The sequence below is a fragment of the Pristis pectinata genome, chromosome 1 (assembly GCF_009764475.1).
Source record: "Pristis pectinata isolate sPriPec2 chromosome 1, sPriPec2.1.pri, whole genome shotgun sequence".
In the NCBI taxonomy this organism is placed as follows: domain Eukaryota; kingdom Metazoa; phylum Chordata; class Chondrichthyes; order Rhinopristiformes; family Pristidae; genus Pristis; species Pristis pectinata.
The window spans coordinates 80,350,362-80,374,818 of NC_067405.1; the positions used below are offsets into that span (position 1 = coordinate 80,350,362).

Here is a 24,457-nt window from a genome sequence, read left to right on the forward strand (position 1 = left end):
ATCCTGTACTATCTTGTGTCAGCTGGTGCGGCAGGGTCCTGTCCTTCTGAGTAACTGATTGATAGACTGAGGAAAGTCCAATGAGGCTGGAGTTTGAGCACAGACTCCCTCCACTCAAGAGCTGCAATTGTTATTAACTTCAAATCCACTGTATCCTGCATTACTGAGGAGATTGTTTCTACAGTTTATATATTTGCAGTGTTATTTGACTATTATTTGTAGAAGCATGGCCAAGCTTGTGGAGTGTGTGCCAAATTTTTCCAACGGACAAAGTAAAATGGTAAGGACGTCAATGGGCTGTATTCGTGCCTGGTGAGTGACCAACAATATGTTTCTCCTTTACAGCAGGTTACGCTGTTGAAATAACTGATCCAAATGCATGTTGTCCTGTACCGTGTGGGCCAGCGTGGAGCCCGGACAGATCGAAGGTGTCCGGGCAAGGGTCTTGTAATCCATGGGAAATCCAAGGGAAATCAGGCACCAGTTACATATGTAAGAGGTGGATATTGCCCGTTTTGGGCAGCAAGATGACGACTGCCCGGTAACCAGTGAGGAGTATCTCCCCAGTCACCAGGTTTTGCCCCCCGTCACATGTGTCGTCGTTCCCAAGACATCTCAGAAAATCCTGTCAGGGTTGCCATGGTGATAAACTGTTGATGAAGCCAACTGGTTGAGAGAGAGAGTGAGGGGAGGGAGGGAGAGAGGGAGGGAGGGGAGGGGAGGGACAGAGGGAGAGAGAAAGAGAGAGAGGGAGACGGAGGGAGGGAGAGAGGGGAGGGGAGGGAAGGAGAGAGAGGGGGAGTTAGGGAGGGAGAGGGAGGGGAGGGAGGGAGAGGGAAGGAGGGAGAGAGGGAGGGAGGGGGAGAGAGGGAGAGATCGAGGGGGAGGGAGGGAGAGGGAGGGAGAGGGAGGGGAGGGAGGGAGAGAGGGAAAGGAAGGGAAAGATCATGGTTGATCTTTTTTTCAACCCCATTCTCCCACCTTCTCCCTGTAACCCTTCACCCCCTTACCAATCAAGAACCTATCAATCTCTGCCTTAAATGCACCCAATGACTTGGCCTCCACAGCCCTGTGTGGCAAAAAATTCCACAGATTCACCATCCTCTGGCTGAAGACATTCCTCCTCATCTCACTTTTAAAGGGACATTCCTTTATTCTGAGGCTGTGCCCTTGTATCCTAGGCTCTCCTACTAATGGAAACATCCTCTCTAAGTCCACTCTAGCCAGGCCTTTCAGTATCCTGTAGGTTTCAGTGAGATCCCCCCCCCCCCCCACCTATCCTTCTGAACTCCATCAAGTACAGGCCAAGAGCCATCAAACGCTCCCCATAACGCCTTTCATTCCCGGGATCATTCTTGTGAACCTCCTCTGGACCCTCTACAGGGCCAGTACATCTTTCCTTAGATACGGAGCATTAAATTGTTCATAATATTCCAAATGCAGTCTGACCAATGCCTTATAAAGCCTCAGTGGTACATCCTTGCTTTTATGTTCCAGTCCTCCTGAAATGAATGCTAACATTGCATTTGCATTCTTTACTACCGACTCAACCTGCAAGCTAACCTTAAAGAAATCCTGAACTAGGACTCCCAAGTTCCTTTGCAGCTCCGATTTCTGAATTCGATCCCCATTTAAAAAATAGTCTACACCTTTATTCTTTCTACCAAAGTGCATAACCCCACGTTTCCCTACACTGTATTCCATCTGCCACTTTACCCACTCTCCCAATCTGTCCAAGTCCTTCTGCAGACTCCCTGCCACCACGTTCCTCCACCTATCTTGGTATCGTCTGCAAACTTGGCCACAATGCCATTGGTTCCTTCATCCAGGTTAGAACAATAGGAAGTTCCCAGCAGATCAGGCAGCATCAGTGAAGAGAGAAGAACTGAGTTAATATTATTGATAGATAACCTACAGCAGAATTGGCTAGTTCTGATGCAGAGAACTCAATTACTTGAAATTGTATTATGTATTGATGAGATTGTATTATATATTGAGTCTGGAAGGCTGCAATGTTCTCAGGTGGGAGATGAAGTGTTTATCCTCAAGCGCTTTGCCAGAACTGTACAAGAGGCCACTGACAGATCAGAGTGGGAATGGGTCAGAGAACTCAGGGAAGCTCAGGGCCAGCCTTGCAGAGATGCTCCACGAAGCAGTTACCCAGTCTAGGTTTGGTTTCTCCAACATACAGAAGACCACACCATGAATACCAAATGCAGTACCTTGCATTGGAAGTACAACTGAATCACTGCTTCACCTGGAAGGATGATGGGAAAGGAAGTGGTAAAAGGGCAGGCATTGGGGGAGTGCTATGAGAAGGTGAGTGGTTGGAGCAGATGGACGCATGTGAAGGAAACAGTCTCTTTGAAGTGATCAAAGGAAAGGTGAGGGAGAATGTGTCTGGTGGTGAAATCTTGTTGGAGCCGGCAGAAATTTTGAAATGCTGAGTGTTTCCAGTATTTTTTATTTTCATTTCAGATTTTGCAGCATCTGCAGGTTTTTGATTTTCATCCAGAGGATGCAGAGGAGAGGGCATAACCTTAAAACAAGGGGTGATGTCAGGGAGAACTTCTCCACAGAAAAGGCAGCGGAAATCTGCAATTCCCTTCCTGAAATTTTGTGAGCTGGGGTCAATTGAAGATAGCCAAGCAGACATGGATAGATTTTTATTAGTTTAGGCTGTTAATGGTGTGGAACAAATGTGGGTAGTTGGGGGTTGAAACGTATATGCAACACAATTTAGTTGGATGGTCTACTTGATTTCTACATTCCTTTAAGCAGGACGGGAGGTCCATGTTGCGTAGTCACAAACAAGCAATGTTAAGTTATGATGGAGGGGACAGTGAATAGAGGTCAGCTGGAGGAAGACTGGTTCCATGGGTTTCCTTGTAGGGCCCAAGGAATAAATCCTTTGATTTCTGCTTGACAAGGGAATTGCCAAAACCCTAAAAAGTTCTGAGTCTCTCAGCTTCTTCAGGGAGGTATTCCAAGGGAAGGTTTACACTTTGCGTTGCCCGAGGTTCAAATTCAGTTGTGAGGTATGTCATTGGACTGTGAATTACACAGTTACATGGTGTACAGTGGGTGAAGGGCCTGTTTGATGAAGTGGAGCAAGGCGATAGTTGAGCATCGACCAGAGCTGGGGTAATGGACTCAATCTGCAGCTTTCCCTTGTAAACTTCACACCATATATATCCAATACCTATTGGGAAGTACTGAAGAATCAGGTTGCACCAGCCTTTCAAGCAGATGTGTTTGAATGTAGGCTACAAGGTAAGACAACTGTCCTAATCTCCCCTTGAAACTACGTGAAAAGTGTAGAGACCTCCTGAGAGTGGAACCAATTTGTCTGTATTTTGCCTCACCAAAAGTCTTCAGGATTTTCAACTCCTGTATTAAATCTCCCTTTATCTTCTGTAAAGAGAACAATCCCAGTGTAACTTGTCTCTCCAGATAAGATCAAATTCCTCATGCATGACAAATCCACATTGGCTGTTGTTTATCGAACAATGACTTTCCAAGCATTGCTAAATTTTAGCCCGGATTATTTTCACGGAGTTTCCCAGCATCAACGTAGTTTTGACTTTAGTTTCTGGGTCTATTTGTTTCCCTGTTTTCAAGCAGAGACTATAAAATTCACAGCCTCTCGTACCTTTCTTGTAAATGAGGTTTGGAAGGTTGTGCCCAGAGCCTCTACTAATCTCACCCTTAGTTCTAGGAGGCATTCACCTGGGCATCTGCTTTACAGCTGCCAGTGTTTAACTGCAGCCTTTGCATCTACTTTATCCCACTCACTTCTCCACTTCATCCTGCTGAATGCCAAAGGAAAATGTATAATATCCATTTAGCGTCTCAGACACACCTACTGCCTCTACCAAGAGCTTTCTTTTCTGTCTCTAATTGGCATCACCTTTCCATTGACTATCGACAACCTAGTTTCTGACTCCCAATCTCACCTCCTGAGGCAAGAGAGCAGGAGGTGGATGGGATGATCTTGCAGAGGGCATGAGGAGAGAGGGGAGAGAGATGAAGGACTGGCACAAGTTGTGGGCTAGGTCAGCAGAACCTTAAAGGGAATTAATAAACTAAAAGATTAATAAATTAGGAGGTCTAGGGGAAGGAAGGGCCAGAGGCTGTTGATCAGATGGTCTCAATCTTATTAACAAAGCAATTCATGAGCTCCTTGAAGTTGTTAAGCTGAGGTTGGCAGTAGAAACCAGATCAGTAACAGCATGGGCTATATATGGAGTAAATATCACACCACACTGCCTCTTTCAATATTATCTCATTAATCCCACTGAGACTAAGGATGGCATTGGTTGGATGAAGAGTAAATTGCCCTCTACGCTGTCCTGTTGCATACTCCTAGGAGGTGTTTCAGTGTAGACGGAGATTATATCTAACTCGAGCAGTCCCTGTCATTCTGCCATGCAGCATGATAACTCCCTTTATCCCACCCCATCCATGCCAGCCCTTCATTACTTATCTGTGCCAATCCCATTCACATGCATAATGCCAGAAAATGGGATAGATGTAGGTAGGTACATGATGGGCTGAAGGGCCTATATCTGTGCTCTATGACACTAATGCAAGGACAACCCACAGGTTAGACACAGAGTAAAACTCCCTCTAAACTGCCCCATTCTACACTCCCAAGGCAGGGCTAGCATGGGTCAGACACAGAGGAGAACTCCCTCTACACTGTCCGGTCACACACTGCAAGGCAGGGACAGATAGGATAGATGGGCTGATATTTTGGTTTCAGGTTGCGGCTGCAGGACAAAAGAGAAACTAGTTTTTCAACAACCTCTGCTGGAGGAAAGAGGAGGAGAGCAAGAGAATTTACCCCTCCTCCTCCTGGTTTAATCATACACACAGTTCCTCCCCTCTCTGGTTCTGGTCCCACCCGCCCTTCACCCCTCCCCAATGGTTCCCATTCTCACCTCCTTCACTTATCAGAGTCCAGCGCCGGGAACCCTTTGTGTTTCTGCTCTTCTCCCTCCAGCAGCTCTCTCCAACATTCACACTCCCCCCACCAACTTCACTCCATCTGCCTCTCTGTATTTTTCCCTCTCTCTTTGTCTGCCTCCATCTATCACCCACCTGCCACTGACTCCCAACTCCACCTCTGTTCCCCTCCCCTACCTGGCACCACCTCCCTGTCACCTTTCACTCCTCCTCAGTCCACCAGCCACCTTGGACTCCTATCTCACCACTCCCCCTCTCCTCTTTATTACCAGCCATCTCCCCCCTCCACTCTCAATCCTGATGCAGGGTCTCGACTGAAACATCGACAGTTCCTTTCCTCCCACAGATGCTGCTCGACCCGCTGAGTTCCTCCAACAGATTGTTTGTTGCTACAGGAATAGGGCTGCTGGTTCCAGGGAGAGGCTGATACCATGTTTCCACCACTCGCACAAGATAAGCCCCCAGATGGCTGACCAAGGTCCATGGATCTGCCTGGGTGAAGGAAGTTACTCAGACCTTGAACTTTGGAAAGGCCTGACAGCTTTCATCTGATCTGGGTGAAGAGTCCTCCCTCAGCTCAGAGCCACCATAAGAACAGTGCAGAACAATCCTATCTCAGTTGACCTTCGTCTCCCTTTCCAACCAAATTTATCTCCCCTATCCCTAGCCTTCTGGTTCATTCCTTGTCCAGGGTGGGAGTGCCTCTTGGACTTGTCCAGTGGCAGGGCACTCCCACAGATTGGCAGCTACTACTGTAACCATGACCCCAGTTCAGCTCTTATTCACCCCAGCCTAAACATTGAAGACACGTAATGGCAATGCCAGAGGTTCTCAGGCCTTTGGCCATGGTCACAGCCTTGAAAATATATGGGAAGGTTGTTCTCTTCCTGAAGACCAAGTGGGTGGTGGCCTTAGCTGAATGTGGGGCTCACTGCGGCAAGACCTTCCTGCCGGTGGTACCCCTGCTTTTATCATCCACATTCAGAAGGTGCTCATCAATTTCATTCTCATATTACAATATAGAAGTCTATCCCAGCTCTCAGAAATCCCACTTGACCTGGTCACCCACTTATTTTTCTGTCTCTCACATGCCCTTTAACTCTCCCTGATTTTTCTACCACCCACCTAGGGCAATTTAAAGTGGCCAGTTAACCAACCTGTGCATCTTTGGGATGCGGGAAGAAACTAGAACACCCGGGGGGGGGGGGGGGGGGGGGGGGGGGGGGGGGGAAACAAACATAGTCACAGGAAGAACACACAAGCTCCGCGCAGACAGAATTAGATCGACCCTAGGTCACTGGAGCTGTGGCAAGAGGAAACATTGGGTCTTGCCATGGTTCTGAGTTTCCCAATTGAGGAGGAGTGTCACTTGCTGATGGGTGACCGTACTCAGGTGGAATATCTCCACCTTTGGATCCTGCAGAGATTGGTAATTGGGTTATTATTGTCGCATGTACGAAGGTACAGTGAAAGCTTTGTTTGCGTGCCATCCAGACAGATCATTCCATGCGCAAGTACATTGAGATAGTACAAAGGAAACAATGCAGAATATAGTATTACAGTTACAGAGAAAATGCAGCGCAGGCAGACAGTAAGGTGCAAGGGCCGTGATGAGGTAGGTTGTGAGGTCACGAGTCCTTCCAAGAGTCTGATGACAGCGGGGTAGAAGCTGTCCTTGAGCCTGGTGTTCTCAAGCTTTTGTATCTTCTGCCTTATGGGAGGGGGGAGAAGAGAGAATGTCCGGGGTGGGTGGGGTCTTAGATTATGTTGGTTGCTTTACTGAGGCAGTGAGAAGTGCAGATAGAGTCCATGGAGGGGGGAGGTTGGTTTCCATGATGTGCTCAGCTGTGACACCAACTGCCTGCAGTTTCTTGCGGTCACAGGCAGAGCAGTTGCCGTACCAAGCCATACTGCATCTGGTTAAGATGCTTTCTGTGGTACATCTATAAAAATTGGTGAGCTTCATTGAGACATGCTGAACTTCCTTAGCTTTCTGAGGAAGTAGAGGCATTGGTGAGCTTTCTTGGCTGTGGTGTCCACGTGACTGGACCAGGACAAGTTACTGGTGATGTTTACATCCTGTATGTTGAGGATCCTCCCAGATGGTGTGTGCTGGTGATATATTTCTTCTGCCAGGGGCACTGTCTTCAGGAAGACCTGCACCTCTCAGTGGTAAGCACCAGCCATGTTGTTCTTCAGGAGTTGACTGTCTTTTACTGGGGCCTTTTCAGATTTGGGACGTGATCGCCTCTACTCAAAGTGCACCCCCCCAAGCCCCACCATCCCCACCCCCACCAGCAGAGGGAGACGTTCTGGCTGCTCAGACGGCCAGACGAAGGGGTGGACTGGATGGTGGAGGCACGTCACTGAGGCCCACAGCTGAAGCCTCCTGCAGTCCCAACTCATGAGGGCTCCTAGTCTGGGATGAGACTGTCTGAACTGACTCCCACTTCAGGCCCTCAAACTCTCCTTGAGAACTAGTTACCCACCACATCTCTTTGGAAATGCTGTTCCACACCACGCAGAGGCAATTCCCGAACAGGCCGCCCTCCAATTCCTCACCCCACCCCCCTCCCCACCTCCTGTCCAGACACACTATGGTGGTCTGCTCTGTCATTTGAAGATGAGGTGGCTGGTTCCCCAGTGGAGGTCTATCTGTATGGGAGTTCTCCCCCTTTACATTGGGGACGTGGGGTGGAGAGTGCTGGTCATGGTGGTCCCCCGCAATGAGTACCTTCAGCTGGTTCATTCAGGGCCTGGAGGTGTCTATACTCCACATGTTGAAGGAGTGTGAGAGGTTACAGCTCCTGTTTCAGTATCTGTGGGGGATGCTCTTCAAATTCTGGTTGCACTTCACGCATTGGATCCCCACCCTCATCAGCTTCATCTGCCCTTCACCTCTACCCTAATGGTTCCCATTCTCACCTTCCTCACTTATCAGATTCTAGCGCTTTGCATTCCTGCTTATCACCCACCAATCTTTGTCTCCACCTCCTCTCCCCCCACCTCGCTCCATTTGTCCCCCATTTTTTTTCGCTGTCTACCTCCATCTATCACCCACCTGCCACTGTATCCCAGCTCCACCCTAAGGTCCTGATCTTTGGGCACCCTGTGTGGCAGAGGGTGAGTTGCTCAGGTTACTTCCTCTTCATCTGCTCCTGGGTCTGACCCTGGTGGCCATTCACAGGTCCAGCCAGCAGGCCATCAAGGGCTACGTCCGCGCCAGCTGCTTGTCCATCTTCTGCAGATATATCCGTGCTGGCACGTCCCTGGAGAAGAAGCGCACGATGTCCACTGGCTCTCTGAAGGACTCCTAGCACCAGTGGGCACCACAGGGGATGGAGAACAAGGCGAACGTTTTACATTTTGTTACCGTTTTGGATAAAGTTATTTAAAAGGCATAGACAGTCAGAATCTTTGCCCCAGGGCTTAGAAATGTCAAATACTAGTGGGCACAGCTTTAAGGTGAGAGGGGGAAACTTTAAAGGAGATGCGTGGGGCAAGTTATTTTTTACACAGAGAGTTGTGGGTGCCTGGAACGGGCTGCCAGGGGTGGTGGTGGAAGCAAATATGATAGAGGCGTTCAACAAGCTCTTAGAGAGGCACATGAATGTGCAGGGAATGTAGGGGTATAGATCATGTGCAGGCAGATGGGATTAGTTTAATTTGGAATCATATTCGGCACAGACATGGTGGGCCAAAGGACCTGTGCTGTACTGTTCCATGTTCTAAAACAAAACATAAAATAGGGGCCAGTCAGAAAAGGAATGGAAAGTTGGACCCAGAAACAAACAACAGGTTAAATTGAGTATCCCATCGATGTGCTAGAGGTGAAAGGAGTGTTCTCCTATATTGGACAAGTGTGGGGTTCATGCTTGCCTGAACGATTTTATTGTCTTCAGTGGGGAATTGTGTCCGGAAAAAGTATGAAGCAGCCCAACTTTTGGTTGAGGTCCAGAGATAGTTGATAGTTTATGCAGGGGGCAGCAAAGGTCATGGATGTACAGAATAATGCAGTACTTCAGTCAAACAACAATCAATCTGCTGGAGGAACTCAGCGGGTCAAGCAACATCTGTGGGGGGGGGGGGGTTGGGGGGAAGAAATTGTTGATGTTTCAGGTTGAGACCCTGCATCAGGACTGAGGATGGAGAGGCCAGCATAAGGAGGGGAAGTGGAGTGGTGAGACAGGGGCCCAAGGTGATTGGTGGACTGAAGAGGGGTGAAAGATGACAGGGAGGTGGTGCCAGGTAGGGGAGGGGAGTGGGGGTGGAGTTAGGAGACAGTGGCAGATGGGTGATAGATGGGGTAGACAAAGAAAAAGAAATGAGGGGCAAATGGAGCGAGGTGGGGGGAGAGGAGGTGGAGACAAAGATTGGAGGGTGATAAGCAGGAATGCAAAGCGCTAGAATCTGATAAGTGAGGAAGGTGAGAATGGGAACCATTAGGGGAGAGGTGAAGGGCAGATGAACCAGATGGGGGAGGGGATCCAGTGGGTGAAGTGTGTGGGTGGCAGGTGGACGGAACCAGGAGGGGGAGGGGGATGAAAATGGGTGATGGGCGGGCTGGAGGCGGAAGAGCAACAGAGACTGAAATGGGATGACCGGAGGAGGATCATAAAGAGAGAGGGAGAACATCAGCTGTTCCCTGGTCTTCTGGGACCTTGCCTGTGGCTAAAGAGAATACAAAGATCTCTGTCAAGACCCCAGCAATCTCCTGCCTTGCCTCCTTATCTGGGGATAGATCCTGTCATGCCCTGGGGATTTCTCTACCTTAATGTGTCTCAATACACACAACACCTCCTCCTTCTTAATATCAACATGTCCTAGAACATCAACACAATCCATCTCACCACAATCCATGTCGTTCTCCTTGGTGAATACTGATGCAAAGAATGAACACATGAACTCATATGGCTACATGAATCTTTCCTGTTAGGTCATTGATGCCATCGCTGATGCCATTTCACAAACTGAAGGCTGCTCACTATTGGACGTGGATCCTGGCCAGTCCACTAATCGGACAGTTTACACATTTGTTGGCTCCCCAGAGGCTGCAGTGAATGGGGCATTGAATGCTGCTCAGGTGGCCTTCCAACTCATCGACATGGTGACACACAAAGGTGAGTTGGTGCTGGTTTATCGGCAAGAGATAAGACAAATGTTTGAGACCGGTGTATTGGTGAGGACTGTGTGGCATGCCTGTAAGCAGGACAAGGTGCAGAAAAGATTCACAAGGAAGGCTAAGGAGAGGCCAGGACCTTTTTCTCTGGAGCACAGGATTGGGTGCAGGTAGAAAGGATTTGTTTAATTTGGCATCATGTTCAGCACAGATATCATGAGCCGAAGGGCCTGTTCCTGTGCTGTACTGTTCTATGTTCTGTGACTGGGGTCAAGGAGGCCTTGGATTATGATAAACAAATATGAAAATTGGGCAAGCTTCAGAGGAAAGAAATGATTGATTTTGGTTTTAGCAATCTTAGTGGATCAGGAAAAATTCTTGGTGTATTAGAACATAGGACATAGAACATTACAGCACAGTACAGGCCCTTCGGCCCACAATGTTGTGCCAACATTTTATCCTGCTCTAAGATCTATCTAACCCTTCCTTCCCGCATAGCTCCCCATTTCTCTATCATTCATGTGTCTATCTAAGAGTCTCTTCAATGTCCCTAATGTATCTGCCCCCACCTCTGCTGGCAGTGCGTTCCATGCACCCATCACTCTCTGTGTAAAAAACTTACCTCTGACATCCCCCTTATATCTTCCTCCAATCACCTTAAAATTATGTCCCCTCATGTTAGCCATTGTCACCCTGGGAAAAAGTCTCTGACTGTCCATTCAATCTATGTCTCTTATCATCTTGTACACCTCTATCAAGTCACCTGTCATCCTCCTCCTCTCCAAAGAGAAAAGCCCTAGCTCACTCAACCTATCTTCATAAGACATGCTCTCCAATCCAGGCAGCATCCTGGTAAATCTCCTCTGCACCCTCTCTAAAGCTTCCACATCCTTCCTATAATGAGGCGACCAGAACTGAACACGATATTGATAATATAAATAACAAGACAAGCTATTTAACCTACTCCAGAACAAGAGAAGCAGAGAACAAGTCATTTTAGATTTAAAATTAATCAGTGGAAATAATATTTCAATAAACGAATACTGTAAAATTTAATCTTAAGTGCAGATCAATAATGTAACCTGACAATAGTTAGCTTTATTTACTCACAAAAAGTTAATGCACACTAATAATAAAGCAATAGTCAGCATCAAAACAGATAATAAGCTAAATTAAAGTGACCCATTGCAGTGTTGGGCAGAGAGCACACATGCCAGCAGTGTTTGTTAGGATCAAGATACCCGACAGGACTTGGCTTTCCTGTGAGACTGAAGAGAGGTTTAAGCTCCAGCCAGTGTCTATCCCTATCGAAAACCCCAGATTGCTGTGTGGTTCTCACCTGCTAAGGAATTATGTTTCTATCATAAACTGATCCTAAGATTTCACCCTGAAGCTATCTAAATAAAAAGTGAAAGATATGTCTTCCTTCTCAGGACTATTAATTTTTCCTGATCAACAAACCTGTCAGCTATTTAATTCTCCTCAGCACTGTGAAGGTTTAATGTTTTCTACAGCTGCCTCTGCCTATGAAAACATTTTCCTATCCACTTCATGCAAAGGGTCATTTTTGCACTTTTAACTATGTCAGCATTTCAAATCAAGTTCTTCTGCTGAATGTTCTGTTCTGTCCTTTGACCTTATCTACACATTCTCACAGTGCTTAACCCCAAAAACAAAGGTCACTTTGGAGATGAGAAAAGGAACAGGTAATCATTCAAACAAATTTAGTAGTAGATACATCATTTTATGAAAATGGCACTTTTGGACAAGGCATGAGTAACTGAGATGTGACATTCAGAAGATATTCAAAAGTGGAACAAGCAGAGGGAGAGCAGGTAACTCTGGACCTCTGGTTCTCAAACTCTCCACCACTGGGGTCTTCCCCTTCTATTAATTAGTAGTCGACTGTTTAATGAAACTTTAATTTCAGTGATTAGTCAATAACTGCATTGACAGCAGGTACAGGGGCCTTGAAGAGCCACACTCAACAATTCAGGAACAGCTTCTTCCCCTCCACCATCAGATTTCTGAACGGTCCATGAACACTACCTCGTTATTCCTTTTTGTTTGCACTATTTATTTACTTTTGTGACTCATAGCAATTTTTATGTCTTTGCACTGTACTGTTGCTGGAAAACAACAAATTTCATGTCATATAAGGCAGTGATAATAAATCTGATTCTGATGCTTGATGGGACTGTCAGGGTAAAAGAAACTGAGCACCAGAGAGGCTGATGTCTCTCACCCAGCAGTGTCATGCTCCTGAATTTTGTACATTCCTGTGAAGGGCAACATTTCCACGAATTGAAAAGGCCTCATGGTGTCACCTTTAGTCTGTTAATCTGATAAGGGTGATTCCATATTGATCCTTGTTGCAGTTGTTTTCATCACTGTTTCAGAGGTTGTGTATCCTTGTAAACCTCCACTGCAGGAGGCTGGCACTGGTCAGTCACTGAGTAGACCCAAAGCTGCAGTTGCTTTGTGTTTGGTCAGTCGGGGACTGGGCAGGAAGGCTGAGCTGAAGGCCAGACGGTGGAGCAGACAGACATTTGATCTCCAGCTGCTTCTCTTTCTTCTTTCAAGTTTCTACCACAAACTGACAGAAGTTTGAAGCAGTTTGTGGACAAGTTAATGAACCAGTTGGAAAGCCTGTAGTTGCTCATAGTCAAAATTAAAGTAAAAGTTGAGGTTATTATCATATGTACAGGTACACGTATGCACAGGTACAAGGAAAAATTTACTTGCAGCAGCATCACAGGCACATAGCATCAGATACACAATATTCACAAGAAAATCATAACAAACATAAATTATACACAACTTTTACAAGAAAGAACACAATTAGAACAATAAAAACATAAAGTCCATTTTAGTGCAAAGTGATCAAAGTGGTCATAGTGTTGCTAAACTGAGGTAGTGCAGGTTGGTTCAAGAATTAATGGTTGAAGGGAAATAACTGTTCCTGAACCTGGTGGTGTGGGACTTCAGGCTTCTGTACCTCCTGCCCGATGGTAGCTGTGAGAAGATGGAATGGCCTGGATGGTGGAGATCTTTGATGATAGATGTTGCCTTCTTGAGGCAGCACCTCTTGTAGATTCTACTGATGGTGGGGAGGGATGTGTCCGTACTGTATTGGGCAGAGTCCACTACTCTCTGCGGCTTCTTACATTCCTGCCTATTCAAATTGCCATACCAGATCATGATGCAACCAGCCAGGATACTTTCAACAGTACATCTGTAGAAATTTGTCAGCGTGTTCGGTGGCAAGCCAAACCTTCTTAACCTCCTAAGAAAGTAAAAACGTTGGCGCACCTTCCTCCCCATGTTTTCTCTTGCTTCCTCTTCTGCTGAAGATGTGGACACTTGCTGGGGTATCACTTCATACACAGGTACCTGACCGTTTTTCATTTGTAAGCTGAAACAATGAAAGTATGCACACTCTCCAGCAACTGTGGATAGATTAACCTGCTCCATCTAGTGAGTATCTTGAGGTTGTGATTAGGATTAGGGAGGTTGATTTTAACCTTCCTCTAACTTGAAGTGCTGCAACTAACTGTACTATTTTGGACGTTGTTCCACAAAGTCCTTTGTAACTTTCCATTGTGGTGGTTTTGGAAGATTATCAGCTCTGGTCTTAATGTGGTGAGTTTTGCCGGCAGGGGAACATCCCAGACTGGGCGCTTTGGATGTGTGTCCCTTCATCCCAGTGCGTAACGTCCACATGGAGGAATGTGTTCGGTGCGCAAATGAGTTTGGGAAACGGCTTGCGGAGAAGCTGGAAGTACCCGGTGAGTGAGTACAGCCCGACTGAACCATAAGCGGAATCTTTAGCACCCAGTTGGAGAGACGGCTGGTGCACACAACCTGGTGCACAAAACATAAAGTCCATTTTAGTGCAAGGTGATCAAAGTGGTCCTAGTGTTTACTTTGTAGCTGCTGACCCAGTCACTCCATATCTTTGTCCGTGATCTATCGGAACAAGGTTACTTGGTGGCTGATCAGTAACTCACCACCCTTGCCTAACAGAGAGCTCCCAGTCCCAGCTGTGAATGTTGCACATCCCAGCTGAGAGTCAAAGAGTTGAACAGCACTCAAGCGGGCCCTTCGGCCCATCACGCCCATGCTGATCTTTCTACCCATCTACACTAATCCCATTTGCCTGCTGTAGGACAGTATCCTTCTTTGCCTTGAGAAACAAAGGACTGCAGATGCTGGAATCTAGAGGAAAAACACGATGATGCTGGAGGAACTCGGCCAGCCAGGCAGCATCCGTGGAGAAAAGCAGGTGGACCACATTTCAGGTCAGGACCCTTCTTCAGGACTGAAGATAGGAAAAGGGGAAGCCCAATATCTAGGAGGGAAAGGCAGAGCAGTGATAGGTGAACAAAAGAGAAGAAAAAAGTCCACCCACCCTGCCACCCCTCTTTTGTTCACCTATCACTGCTCTGCCTTTCCCTCCTATCACTGCTCTGCTTTTCCCTCCTATGTTCTGGGCTTCCCATTTTCCTCTCTTCAGTCCTGAAGAAGGGTCCTGACCCAAAACATTGACCGCCTGCTTTTCTCCACCGATGCTGCCTGGCCTGCTGAGTTCCTCCAGCATCATCGTGTTTTTCACTCTTCTATGCCTTACCTACTTAAGTGTCTATCTAAATGCCTCTTAAATGTAATGATCGTATCTGATTCCACCACCTTCCCTGGCAGCATGTTCCGGATATCAACCATGCTTTGTGTAAAATAGAAGCCCTCAATTCCCCTTTAAACCTCCTCCATCTCATCTTAAACCTATGCCCTCTTGTTTTTGATACCTCTACCATGGGAAAGAAATTTTGATGATCTACCCTCCCTGTGCCTCCCATAATCTTACATACTTCCATCAGGTCCCACTCTCAGCCTCCTTTGCTCCAGAGAAAACAAGTCCAGCCTATCCCACCTCTCCCCATTAATGAAGTCCTCCACTCCAGGTAACATCCTGGTGAATCTCCTCTGCAGTCTCTCTAAGGCAAGCACATATGCAGATTTTGGAGGGAACAGGGGAAGGGGTTTGGGGGAGTTGGTGGGAGGTGGGATTGGAGGAATTGTCATTTGTCACCTGCTGCTCTTTGTATGGAGAAGTGTTTCCCTCCCCAAAGGCCTTTAAGATTATGGCTCCTTGTATTAATCCACCAACTGAAGGAAATAGCTTTGCTGCTTCAATTCCACATAATCCTTTCATCATTTCAATAAAACCTCAATCAGATTGTTCACCGCCCTTCTACTGCTTGTCTAGCCCGTGCAACCCATCCTCATCATTCAAGTCCCTAATTCCTGGTGTTCTGGTGAACTTATTCCTTTTCCAGAGGTTCCGTGCAAAAGCTGAGCGTGGTCCTCCAGACGGGTGTGACAGTGGCTGTGTGTGACTGAAGTATCACTTAGTCTGACCCTTCTAGTCCTCTTGACATCAAGACAAATGTTACGTCAGCCTTTTCAAGTGCCTTCTAATAAGTTGTGCATTAACGTTTAGTGATTTTCTCCAGAGACAGACATTTCTCCTTTTTCCTCTGAACTCCCAGTTAAAGAACATTCTTGGCCCTTCATGGACCCAGCTCTCACTTGCCCACAGAGAGGTCCATCCACCACACTTTTGCCCACTCACCAGTGGGGGACATGTTTAGTAGCACAACTGAAAATCAAGGCGGTGCCCTCTGTAAGTTCACCTTGCTTGTTTGTGTCAGATTGAATAACACTATTACTCTCCCTGCAGTCTATTTGTATGGAGAAGCAGCTCGTGATGAGCGTCGCAGAACACTGCCCAGCATTCGAGCTGGTGAATATGAAGGGCTACGGGAAAAGGTACACAAAGGAGGACTGACGTTATCTAGAGACACAAGAGACTGCTGACGCTGGATTCTGGAGCAACAAACAATCTGCTGGAAGAACTCAGCGAGCCCAGCAGCATCTGTGAGGAGAAAGGAATTGTTGATATTTCAGATCAAAACCCTGCATCAGGACCTTCTGCAGGGTTTCAACCCCAAACATCAACAATTTCTTTCCTCCCACAGATGCTGCTCGACCTGCTGAGTTCCTCCAGCAGATTGTTTGTTGACATTATTTAGAGTATAGCAAGGAGGGAAAAATAATTCAATCCCACTCCCAGGCATTTTAAAGGCTTCCATTTGACCATTTAGTTCAAAAAACAGTGTGCAATTTTGTTTGTTTCCCTCATCACATGTTACTGCTTATAGGTGGTGCTCAACCATAGTTGCTGCACTCAAGCTGAAACTTTAAATTGAGGATGAGCTTGCCTCTTTTGAAGATGTGGGCTGGTGTAAGAGACTCCATGTCATAATTCAAAGAGGAAACCAATACTTTACAAATATTTAAGGCTCTTGAGAAATGGGCAAATGAAACCCTGATAATATGTTTACCATAGCAACAAACTTTGGAACCCAAGATTTGGTGAGGGAAGGCAATAGGTGTTAACTAGATTACTAACTAACAAGACAATCAGTGTGGTAAAAGTGTAGCAACAAACAAGAAGCTGGAGGAACTCAGCCAGTCAGGCAGCATCTGTGGAGGGAAATGGACAGTCGACAATTCAAATCGAGATCCTTCATCTGGACTTCAATTGTCCATTTCTCACTACAGGTGCAGCCTGACCCAGGTTTGTTGCTCCAGATTCCAGCACCTGCAGTCTCTTGTGTCTCCATGGTGAATGTGTAGGCTGGAATGAGCAGAGGTGAGCTATGGGAGAAAGACTGGAATAATTCAAGGGAGAATTGAAGAGTTACATGATGGCTAGTCTTTTGGAAACAGATGATGGTTTGGGCATTCTTCCCTTTCATCACCCTCTGATGTCCTTCCTTCAACTGTAAAAGAGGAAATTAGTGATTGTTCATTTCATTGCTGAATGTGCATCAAATCTGCCATGTTTAAATCACGTCATTTTAAATACAGTGCTTCGGGGTTTGTTAGGCGGACATGTTAAGGTGCTGAGTAAACATTGCCACTTGTTCCCACAATCTCCATTTTTCTCAACTCCAGTTGGGATCTGAACCTGAAATGAGAAATAATTAATACTGAACTGTGAATGAAGAGAGCTGGACTCATGTCCAGTTGTGCCAATAGCAGTATAAGGGAAGGGTTGTTGAACCCAGCTGACACCATTGGGTTAGGACAAGTTCTGCCATTTGTTATCCAGACTTTCTTTAGCTAGCAACAGAGAGAACCAGCTGCTGCATAGTTCATGAGGTTACAGCACAGAAGGAAGCCATTTGGCCCATTGTGCTCATGCCAGCTGAAAACAGAGCTATTTTGGTTGCTCCCGCTTCCCAGTTCTTGTGCTACCTACCATTTTGGTGCTAAAAACATTTTTGCAACTCCACTCTAATCTTTGATGAATTCATTTAAATTTTTGCCCTCTGCTTACCAATCTGAATGTCCTTCTCTTCATGCCACCTGGGCCTCTTGTCAGTTTATCTGCCTCAGTTAAGTCCCCCCTCAGCCTCTTTTGTTCCTGAGGCAGTCTTTCCTTGCACCTATAACTCTCCAGCCCTGGCACTGTGTCTGTAACTCTCCTTGGCATCCTCTCTGGACCTGTCATATCCTTCCCCTAGTGCAGTGAGCAAAGCTGTACACAGCCTTGACTGACAAAATGTCCTGTATGCCTCCTGAGCCACCTTATCTACCTGTCCTACCACTCCACGGATCTGTGGGCATGGACTTCAAGATCCTCTGTTCCCCAACACCTCTCAGTTTCCCATCATTTATTGTATATTCCCTTGCCTTTTTTGCCTCCCCAAATGCATCACCTCACACTTCTCTGAATTTCATTTATTACTTTTGTGCCCCCCTGACTAATCCCATAACCTCTTCATGCAGAGAGAACTCTCCTCACTGTCAAACCACTGTCAGTTTTGCATACTTTTTAATTATGACCCCTTCATAATATGGAGGAATTTAAGATAGAGGGATATGTGGGAGGAAGGGGTTAGATAGTCTTAGGAGTGGTTTAAAGGTCGGCACAACATGGTGGGCTGAAGGGCCTGTATTGTGCTGTTTTGTTCTATGGTTCTATGGTTCATTCAAATCATTAATGTGCACCATGAGAAACAAGGGACCGTTACTGAGCTCTGGGAAACTCACTGCCTACAGTGAGAGTATTGAACCAGCATCTATGGACGTATAGCCATAATACCGTATAAGGAATCGAAGCACATGAACTGTTCATTTCACTCCAATGTCCTGGCCCCTTCCTCCACAGTATCCTCAGAATTGGCTTTTCAATCTACACTTAAAGTTTGTCATTGTCCTTACAGACAGGGTGGGGTGGGAGTGGGGTGATGTTTGCATCTGGAAGTGTCTTGGAGATGGTCTTAAAGCTTGAATTAGCACATGCAGTTCCAGGAAAGCCATGGTTTTCTATGGCCCAGCAGCTTGTGTATAATAACCCAACCTGTTTGCATGCTAGTTGCAGAATCCTGACTGGGCTCCTGATTTTGGTGCGGCGACCTTTGTTCCACGCTGGGGAGCCACGGTAACTGGAGCACGGAATTTCCTCATCGCGTACAATATCAACCTCTTGAGCACAAAGGAGCAAGCTCACCGCCTCGCACTCAACATCCGAGAGCAGGGCCGAGGGAAGGACCAGGTTGGTGAAAACTCATTGCTTGTATGAGGACATTGTTTCAAGCAAATCTACTTCACAGAGGCTTCCTCCATGCTATCCCTGGAAAGATCCATTTTGCTGATAACAAATCAACCACATGCTGTGCAGCAAAAAGGAATGCCTGACATGTCTGCCTGTCAACCAGTCTGCAGCTGACCCGTTTACAGGAGGCTGATGACATTGGCAGGGACACCAATTCTACCACCAGCTTCATTTTCCCATAAATATTGGTATTGGTTTATTATTGTCACTTGTACCGAGGTACAGTGGAAAAACTTGTCTAGCATACCGATCGTACAGGTCAATTCATTACATGGTGCAGTTACATTGAGTTAGTACAGAGTGCACCAGTAATGTGGTGCTATAACTCCCTTTACCCATGTACAGGGGACTATAACCCTAAGATACACAGGTATTGGACCCTAACTTCCAGATATTCACTAATACTGTAATATAACCTTCAGATATTCACTAATACTGTAATATAACCCCAAGGTAACCAGTAATACTGTACTGTAACCCTGAGATACAGATATTGGACAATAACCTCCAGATATTTACTAATCTTGGATTATAACTCTAGATGTCAACTAATACTGGACTGTAACCCACAGTTATCTAGTAATACTGGACTATAACCCCCCTGATAGCCAGTATTACTTACTCTAATTCCCAGATGGCCAATAATACTATATCATAATCCCCAGATTCCCATGAATACCCTCAGTTACCCAGTAATGTTGTATTATAACCCCCAGATCCCTAAGAGTACTGGACAATTACTCCCAGATGTATTACAACCCCTCAGATGCTCAGTAATAATGTAATTTAACCCTGAAATACCTGTTAATATTGCACTATAATCACCACATCCGTATGAATGCTGTGCTATAATATCCAGATACCCACTAATAGAGAAGTCATACGACATGGAAGCAGGTCCTTCACCCCTCTGGTTCCGTGCTGATGTAGATTGATCCCACACTGATTCCATTTTATTCTCTCCACATTCCCCACTGCCCCAAGACTTTACCACTCAACTACACACTTGGACAATTAACAGTGACCAATTAACTTACCAACCCACATGTCTTTGAGATTTGGGAGGAAACCGAAGCACCTTTAGGAAACCCATGCAATCTAAGGAAGAATGTGCAAACTCCACACAGACAACCCTGGAGATCAGCATCAAATCCAAGTCACTGGAGCTGTGAGGAAGCAGCTCTACCAGCTGTGTCACTGGGCCACCCTAAACACTGCAGTATAACACCCAGATACTCACCATTACTAAACTATGACCCTCATGTACTCACTAATAATGTACTATAACTCCCAGATCCTTGGTAATATTGTACTCTAACCCAAAGTATACAGGAATACTGTACTCTAACCCACAAGGTTTACAGTAATACTCTACTATAACTCCTAGGTAAGCAGCAAAAGTGTACTGCAACCTCAGATACACAGTAACACAGGATCGTAACTTCCAGACATTCAGTAATACTGTTCTGTAACCCCCATCTACACAGCTGTACCGTACTATACATATACACATTGTACTATTTCCCAGATACTGAGTAGTACAGTACCATGACTCCCAGATAATCAGTAATATTGCTCTGTGATCCCCAAATACACAGTAATAACGTATTCTACACCAGATACTCAGTAATACTGTCCCATACCTCCAGGTATTAAGTATTTCTGGACTGTAATACTCAGTAATACTATACCATAACCTCAGAGGCCCATCGGTATTTGGCATTTCCACCCTGGGGAAAACTGTACCATTTGGCCTCCCAATTGCCTACTATACCTTTTTTGTGGGTCTTCAGTGACTTGTGTACAAGCACAACTGGGTCCTTTTGAACATCAACACTACCCAGTTTCTCACCATGTAACAAGTAGTCCACATTTCTATTGTGCATATCAAAATGGATGAAGTTGCATTCTGCCATGTTCTTGCCCACTCACTTGATACACTCTCGATGTAAAGAGAATCTCAGTATTGATAAAGTTGAGGTGGTGGCCCTGAAACTTCTGATCCCAACTCTCATTTAGATGGAGGCTAAAATTTATCCTGGAACCATTCTGACACTCGTCCTTTGCTTTCTGTAGCCAGGACGTCTGAACAAAGTGCAGGCTATTGGTTGGTACTTGGAAGAGGCCAATATTGCCCAGGTGTCCACGAACCTGCTTGACTTTGAGGTGACTGCACTGCACACAGTATTTGAAGAAGTTCGTAAGGATGCCGAGGTAATATGGAAATAGTTGCACACATGCTGTAGTGTAGCCTCTGTTGCTAGAGTCATAGAGTTATACAGCATGGAAACAGGCCCTTCGGCCCAACTTACCCATGTTGACCAAGATGCTTTCCTGAGCTATTTCCATTTGCCTGTGTTTAGCCCATATCCTGCTAAACCTTCCCTATCCATGTACCTGTCCAAATGTCTTTTAAACATTGTAATTGTACCCATCTCTACCATTTCCTCTGGCACCTTGTTCCACACATGCACCACCCTCTGTGTGAAAAACTTGCCCCTCAAGTCCCCTTTAAATCTTTCCCGTCTCACCTTAAACCTATGTCCTCTAGTATTAGCATCCTCTATCTGGAAAAAAGGCTGTGGCCATTCATTTACTTACATCCTTCATGATTTTATAAACCTCCTTAAGGTCACCCCTCAACCTTCTTCTCCCCTGGGAAAACAGTTCCAGTCTATCCAATCTCTCCTTATAACTCAAACCCTCCAGTCTCAACAACAACCTCCTAAATCTTTTTTGCACCCGCTCTAGCTTAATCACATCCTTCCTATTGGACGATGTAGCTCAATTACCTAATAGCTGACGATTGCGGTCTCGGTGCTCTAAGGCTAGTTTGTTTAGCAACTGGAAACATACTTCAGCTTCAACTCCAAGTAGGGGATTTATGAAGTTATTTGCTAATTATGTGCTCTTAATGGATTTTCACAGTCGATAAATGGTGTTTGCTCCCTAGGATTTGGACTTGCCTGTGGTGGGCTCTCAGATTGTAGGCCTCATCCCACTGAAAGCCATGATGGATGCTGCAGAATTTTACATGAAGAAGGAAAACCTGTTTATTCTGGAGGAGGAGCACAAAATCCGATTGGTACGTGTGAAAACTTGACTCACACGTCAAGTTTTGGGGTGGACTTCTACAACATTACCACATATTAATGTTAGGAATATTTGTACTTTGGATCAAACAGTTCCACACGGACAACTCCTGACTCCAATTCTTTAACTTGACCTAAGGCTCTAATAACAGGCGGTCACTGTGTTGGTGCATGACTCTGGGTATAGAAAACTCCATAGATTTCAGTCTTAAGAGAATGAGAATTAATAGCAAAAAAAATTGAAGGGGAGTTAATGGACGTGTGAGAGAGAAAAAGTTGCAAGGGCAGAAGGAAATAAAGAGAGGGGAATGAGATGAATGAGATTGCTATCCTCGGAGCTGCCACAGACTTGATGGGCTGGATGGCCTACTTCGTGTGTATTTATAAGTATAAAGCAACTCAGGGTGGATACATCATCGTCACAATATGTGGTTTTACAGGGCACTGACCATTTCAACTTCAGTTACCCCTGGGTCATGTATAGCACATGGACAACAGAGTACAGCGCCCTCTATTCTGTGCTGTCAATGTACCTGAATATCAGGCGCAGAATTACTCTGCAGAACTTCCCATTTTCCAACATCTGCCACATTTGCCATCCTGAGATTAATTTTTGATGCCAAGTTGTTTTGTGGACTCTCAAGACTCTGGATTAATAATTTAATTTTCTCATCAAAATACAGATTGGTAATAAGTTATGTTTTTGTAATAAAACAAACTGAAATTTCCCAGGTTTATAAAAACAACAGAATGAAGTTCTGTAGAGGTTGTAATAGCGACTGGAATTAAACAATTCATTATCTCATAAGCATGAACATACCCAAAAGGTGGGTAAGTTACTGGAGAGGATTCTGAGGGACAGGATCTACCAGCATTTGGATTGGCAAGGTCTAATTGGGGATAGTCAGCATGGCTTTAGGCATGGAAAATCATGTCTAAATCAGAGAGGTAACCAGGAGGATAGATGAGGGCAGGGCGGTGGATGTTGTCTATATGGATTTTATCAAGGCCTTCGACAAGGACCTGACAGGCTAGTCTGGAAGGTTAGATTTCGTGGGATCCAGGGGGAGGTAGCTGATTGGATTCATAATTGGCTCTATGGTAGGAAGAAAAGAGTGATGGTTGAAGGTTGTTTCTCGGACTGGAGGCCTATCACTAGGGTGTGCCACAAGAGTCAGTGCTGGGACCTTTGAGGTTTGTAATTTATATAATTGATTTGGATGTGAATGTACAGGGCATAGTTAGTAAGTTTGCAGATGATACTGAAAAAGGTGGTATTGTAAAGAATGAAGAAGGTTATGAAAAATTACAGGGGGATCTTGATCAGCTGGGTAAGTGGCAGAAGATTGGCAAATGGCTTTCAATTCGGATAAGTGTGAAGTGCTACATTTTGGGAAGTAAAACCAGGGTAGGATTTATACAGTGAATGGTAGGGTCCTGGGGAGAGTTGTGGAACTGAGGGACCTAGGAGTACAAGTATATAGTTCACTGAAAGCTGCGTCACAGGTAGACAGGGTGGTGAAGAAGATTTTGGCACACTGGCCTTCATCTGTCAGGCACTGAGTATAGGAGTTGGAACGTTATGTTGCAGTTGTACAAGACGTTGGTGAGACCGCACTTGGAGTATTGTGTACTGTCTTGTTTGCCCTGATACAGGAAAGACATCATTAGAAGTGGAAGGAGTGCAAAGAAGATTTATGAGAATATTGCCAGGACTCAAGGGCCTGAGATATAGGGAGAGGTTGGGCAGGCGAGGACTTTATTCCTTGGAGAGCAGGAGATTGAGGGGTGACCTCACAGGTGTGTATAAAATCACAAAGGGCATAGATAGAGTGAACGCCCGTAGTCTTTTTCCCAGGGAAGGGGATCTAAAAACTGAAGGGCATAGGTTTAAGATGAGAGGGGAAAGATTTAAAAGGAACCTGAGGGGCAGCTTCTTTTATAAGACAAGATATCTTTATTAGTCACATCTACATCGAAACACACAATGAAATGCATCTTTTGCATAGAGTGTTCTGGGGGCAGCCCGCAAGTGTCATCACGCTTCCGGCGCCAACATAGCATGCCCACAGCTCCTAACCTGTACGTCTTTGAACGTGAGAGGAAACCGGAGCACCCGGAGGAAACCCACGCAGACACAGGGAGAACATACAAACTCCTTACAGACAGCGGCGGGAATTAAACCCTGGTCGCTGGTGCTGTAAAACGTTACACTAACTGCTACACTACCGTGCCTGCCCTTCATGGAGAGGATGGTCTGTATGTGGAATGAGCTGCCGGAGGAAGTGGTTGAGGCAGGTATAATAACAACATTTAAAAGACATTTGGATAAGTATGTGGATACGAGGGGTTTAGAGGGATATGGGCCAAATGTAGGCAAATGGGACTTGCTTGGTGGTCATCAAGGTTGGCATGGACTAGTTGGGCCGAAGGGCCTGTTTCCGTGCTGTAATACTTTCAGCAAAAAACTGCAGGAGCTGGAGATCTGAATTTAGAACAGAAAAATGTTTGGAGATGCTCAGCAGATCTTCGAAAGTAGCAACACACCTAGTTCTGTAAACACTCAGCAGGTCAGTTGATGTACAGAGGGAC

At 45.8% G+C, this 24,457-nt stretch overlaps 1 protein-coding gene across 1 annotated transcript in view; it reads left to right on the forward strand.

Annotated features, from left to right (window-relative positions):
* The window catches only part of ftcd (formimidoyltransferase cyclodeaminase), a 52,748-nt gene continuing 28,291 nt past the window's right edge, over positions 1 to 24,457 (forward strand). The window contains exons 1-7 of the mRNA XM_052019364.1: positions 1 to 280; positions 9,905 to 10,088; positions 13,747 to 13,875; positions 15,828 to 15,916; positions 18,534 to 18,713; positions 20,850 to 20,987; positions 21,727 to 21,858. Of these exons, the coding sequence (XP_051875324.1) occupies positions 227 to 280; positions 9,905 to 10,088; positions 13,747 to 13,875; positions 15,828 to 15,916; positions 18,534 to 18,713; positions 20,850 to 20,987; positions 21,727 to 21,858 (906 nt within the window). The 5' untranslated portion in view covers positions 1 to 226. The remainder of the gene's footprint in view (positions 281 to 9,904; positions 10,089 to 13,746; positions 13,876 to 15,827; positions 15,917 to 18,533; positions 18,714 to 20,849; positions 20,988 to 21,726; positions 21,859 to 24,457) is intronic.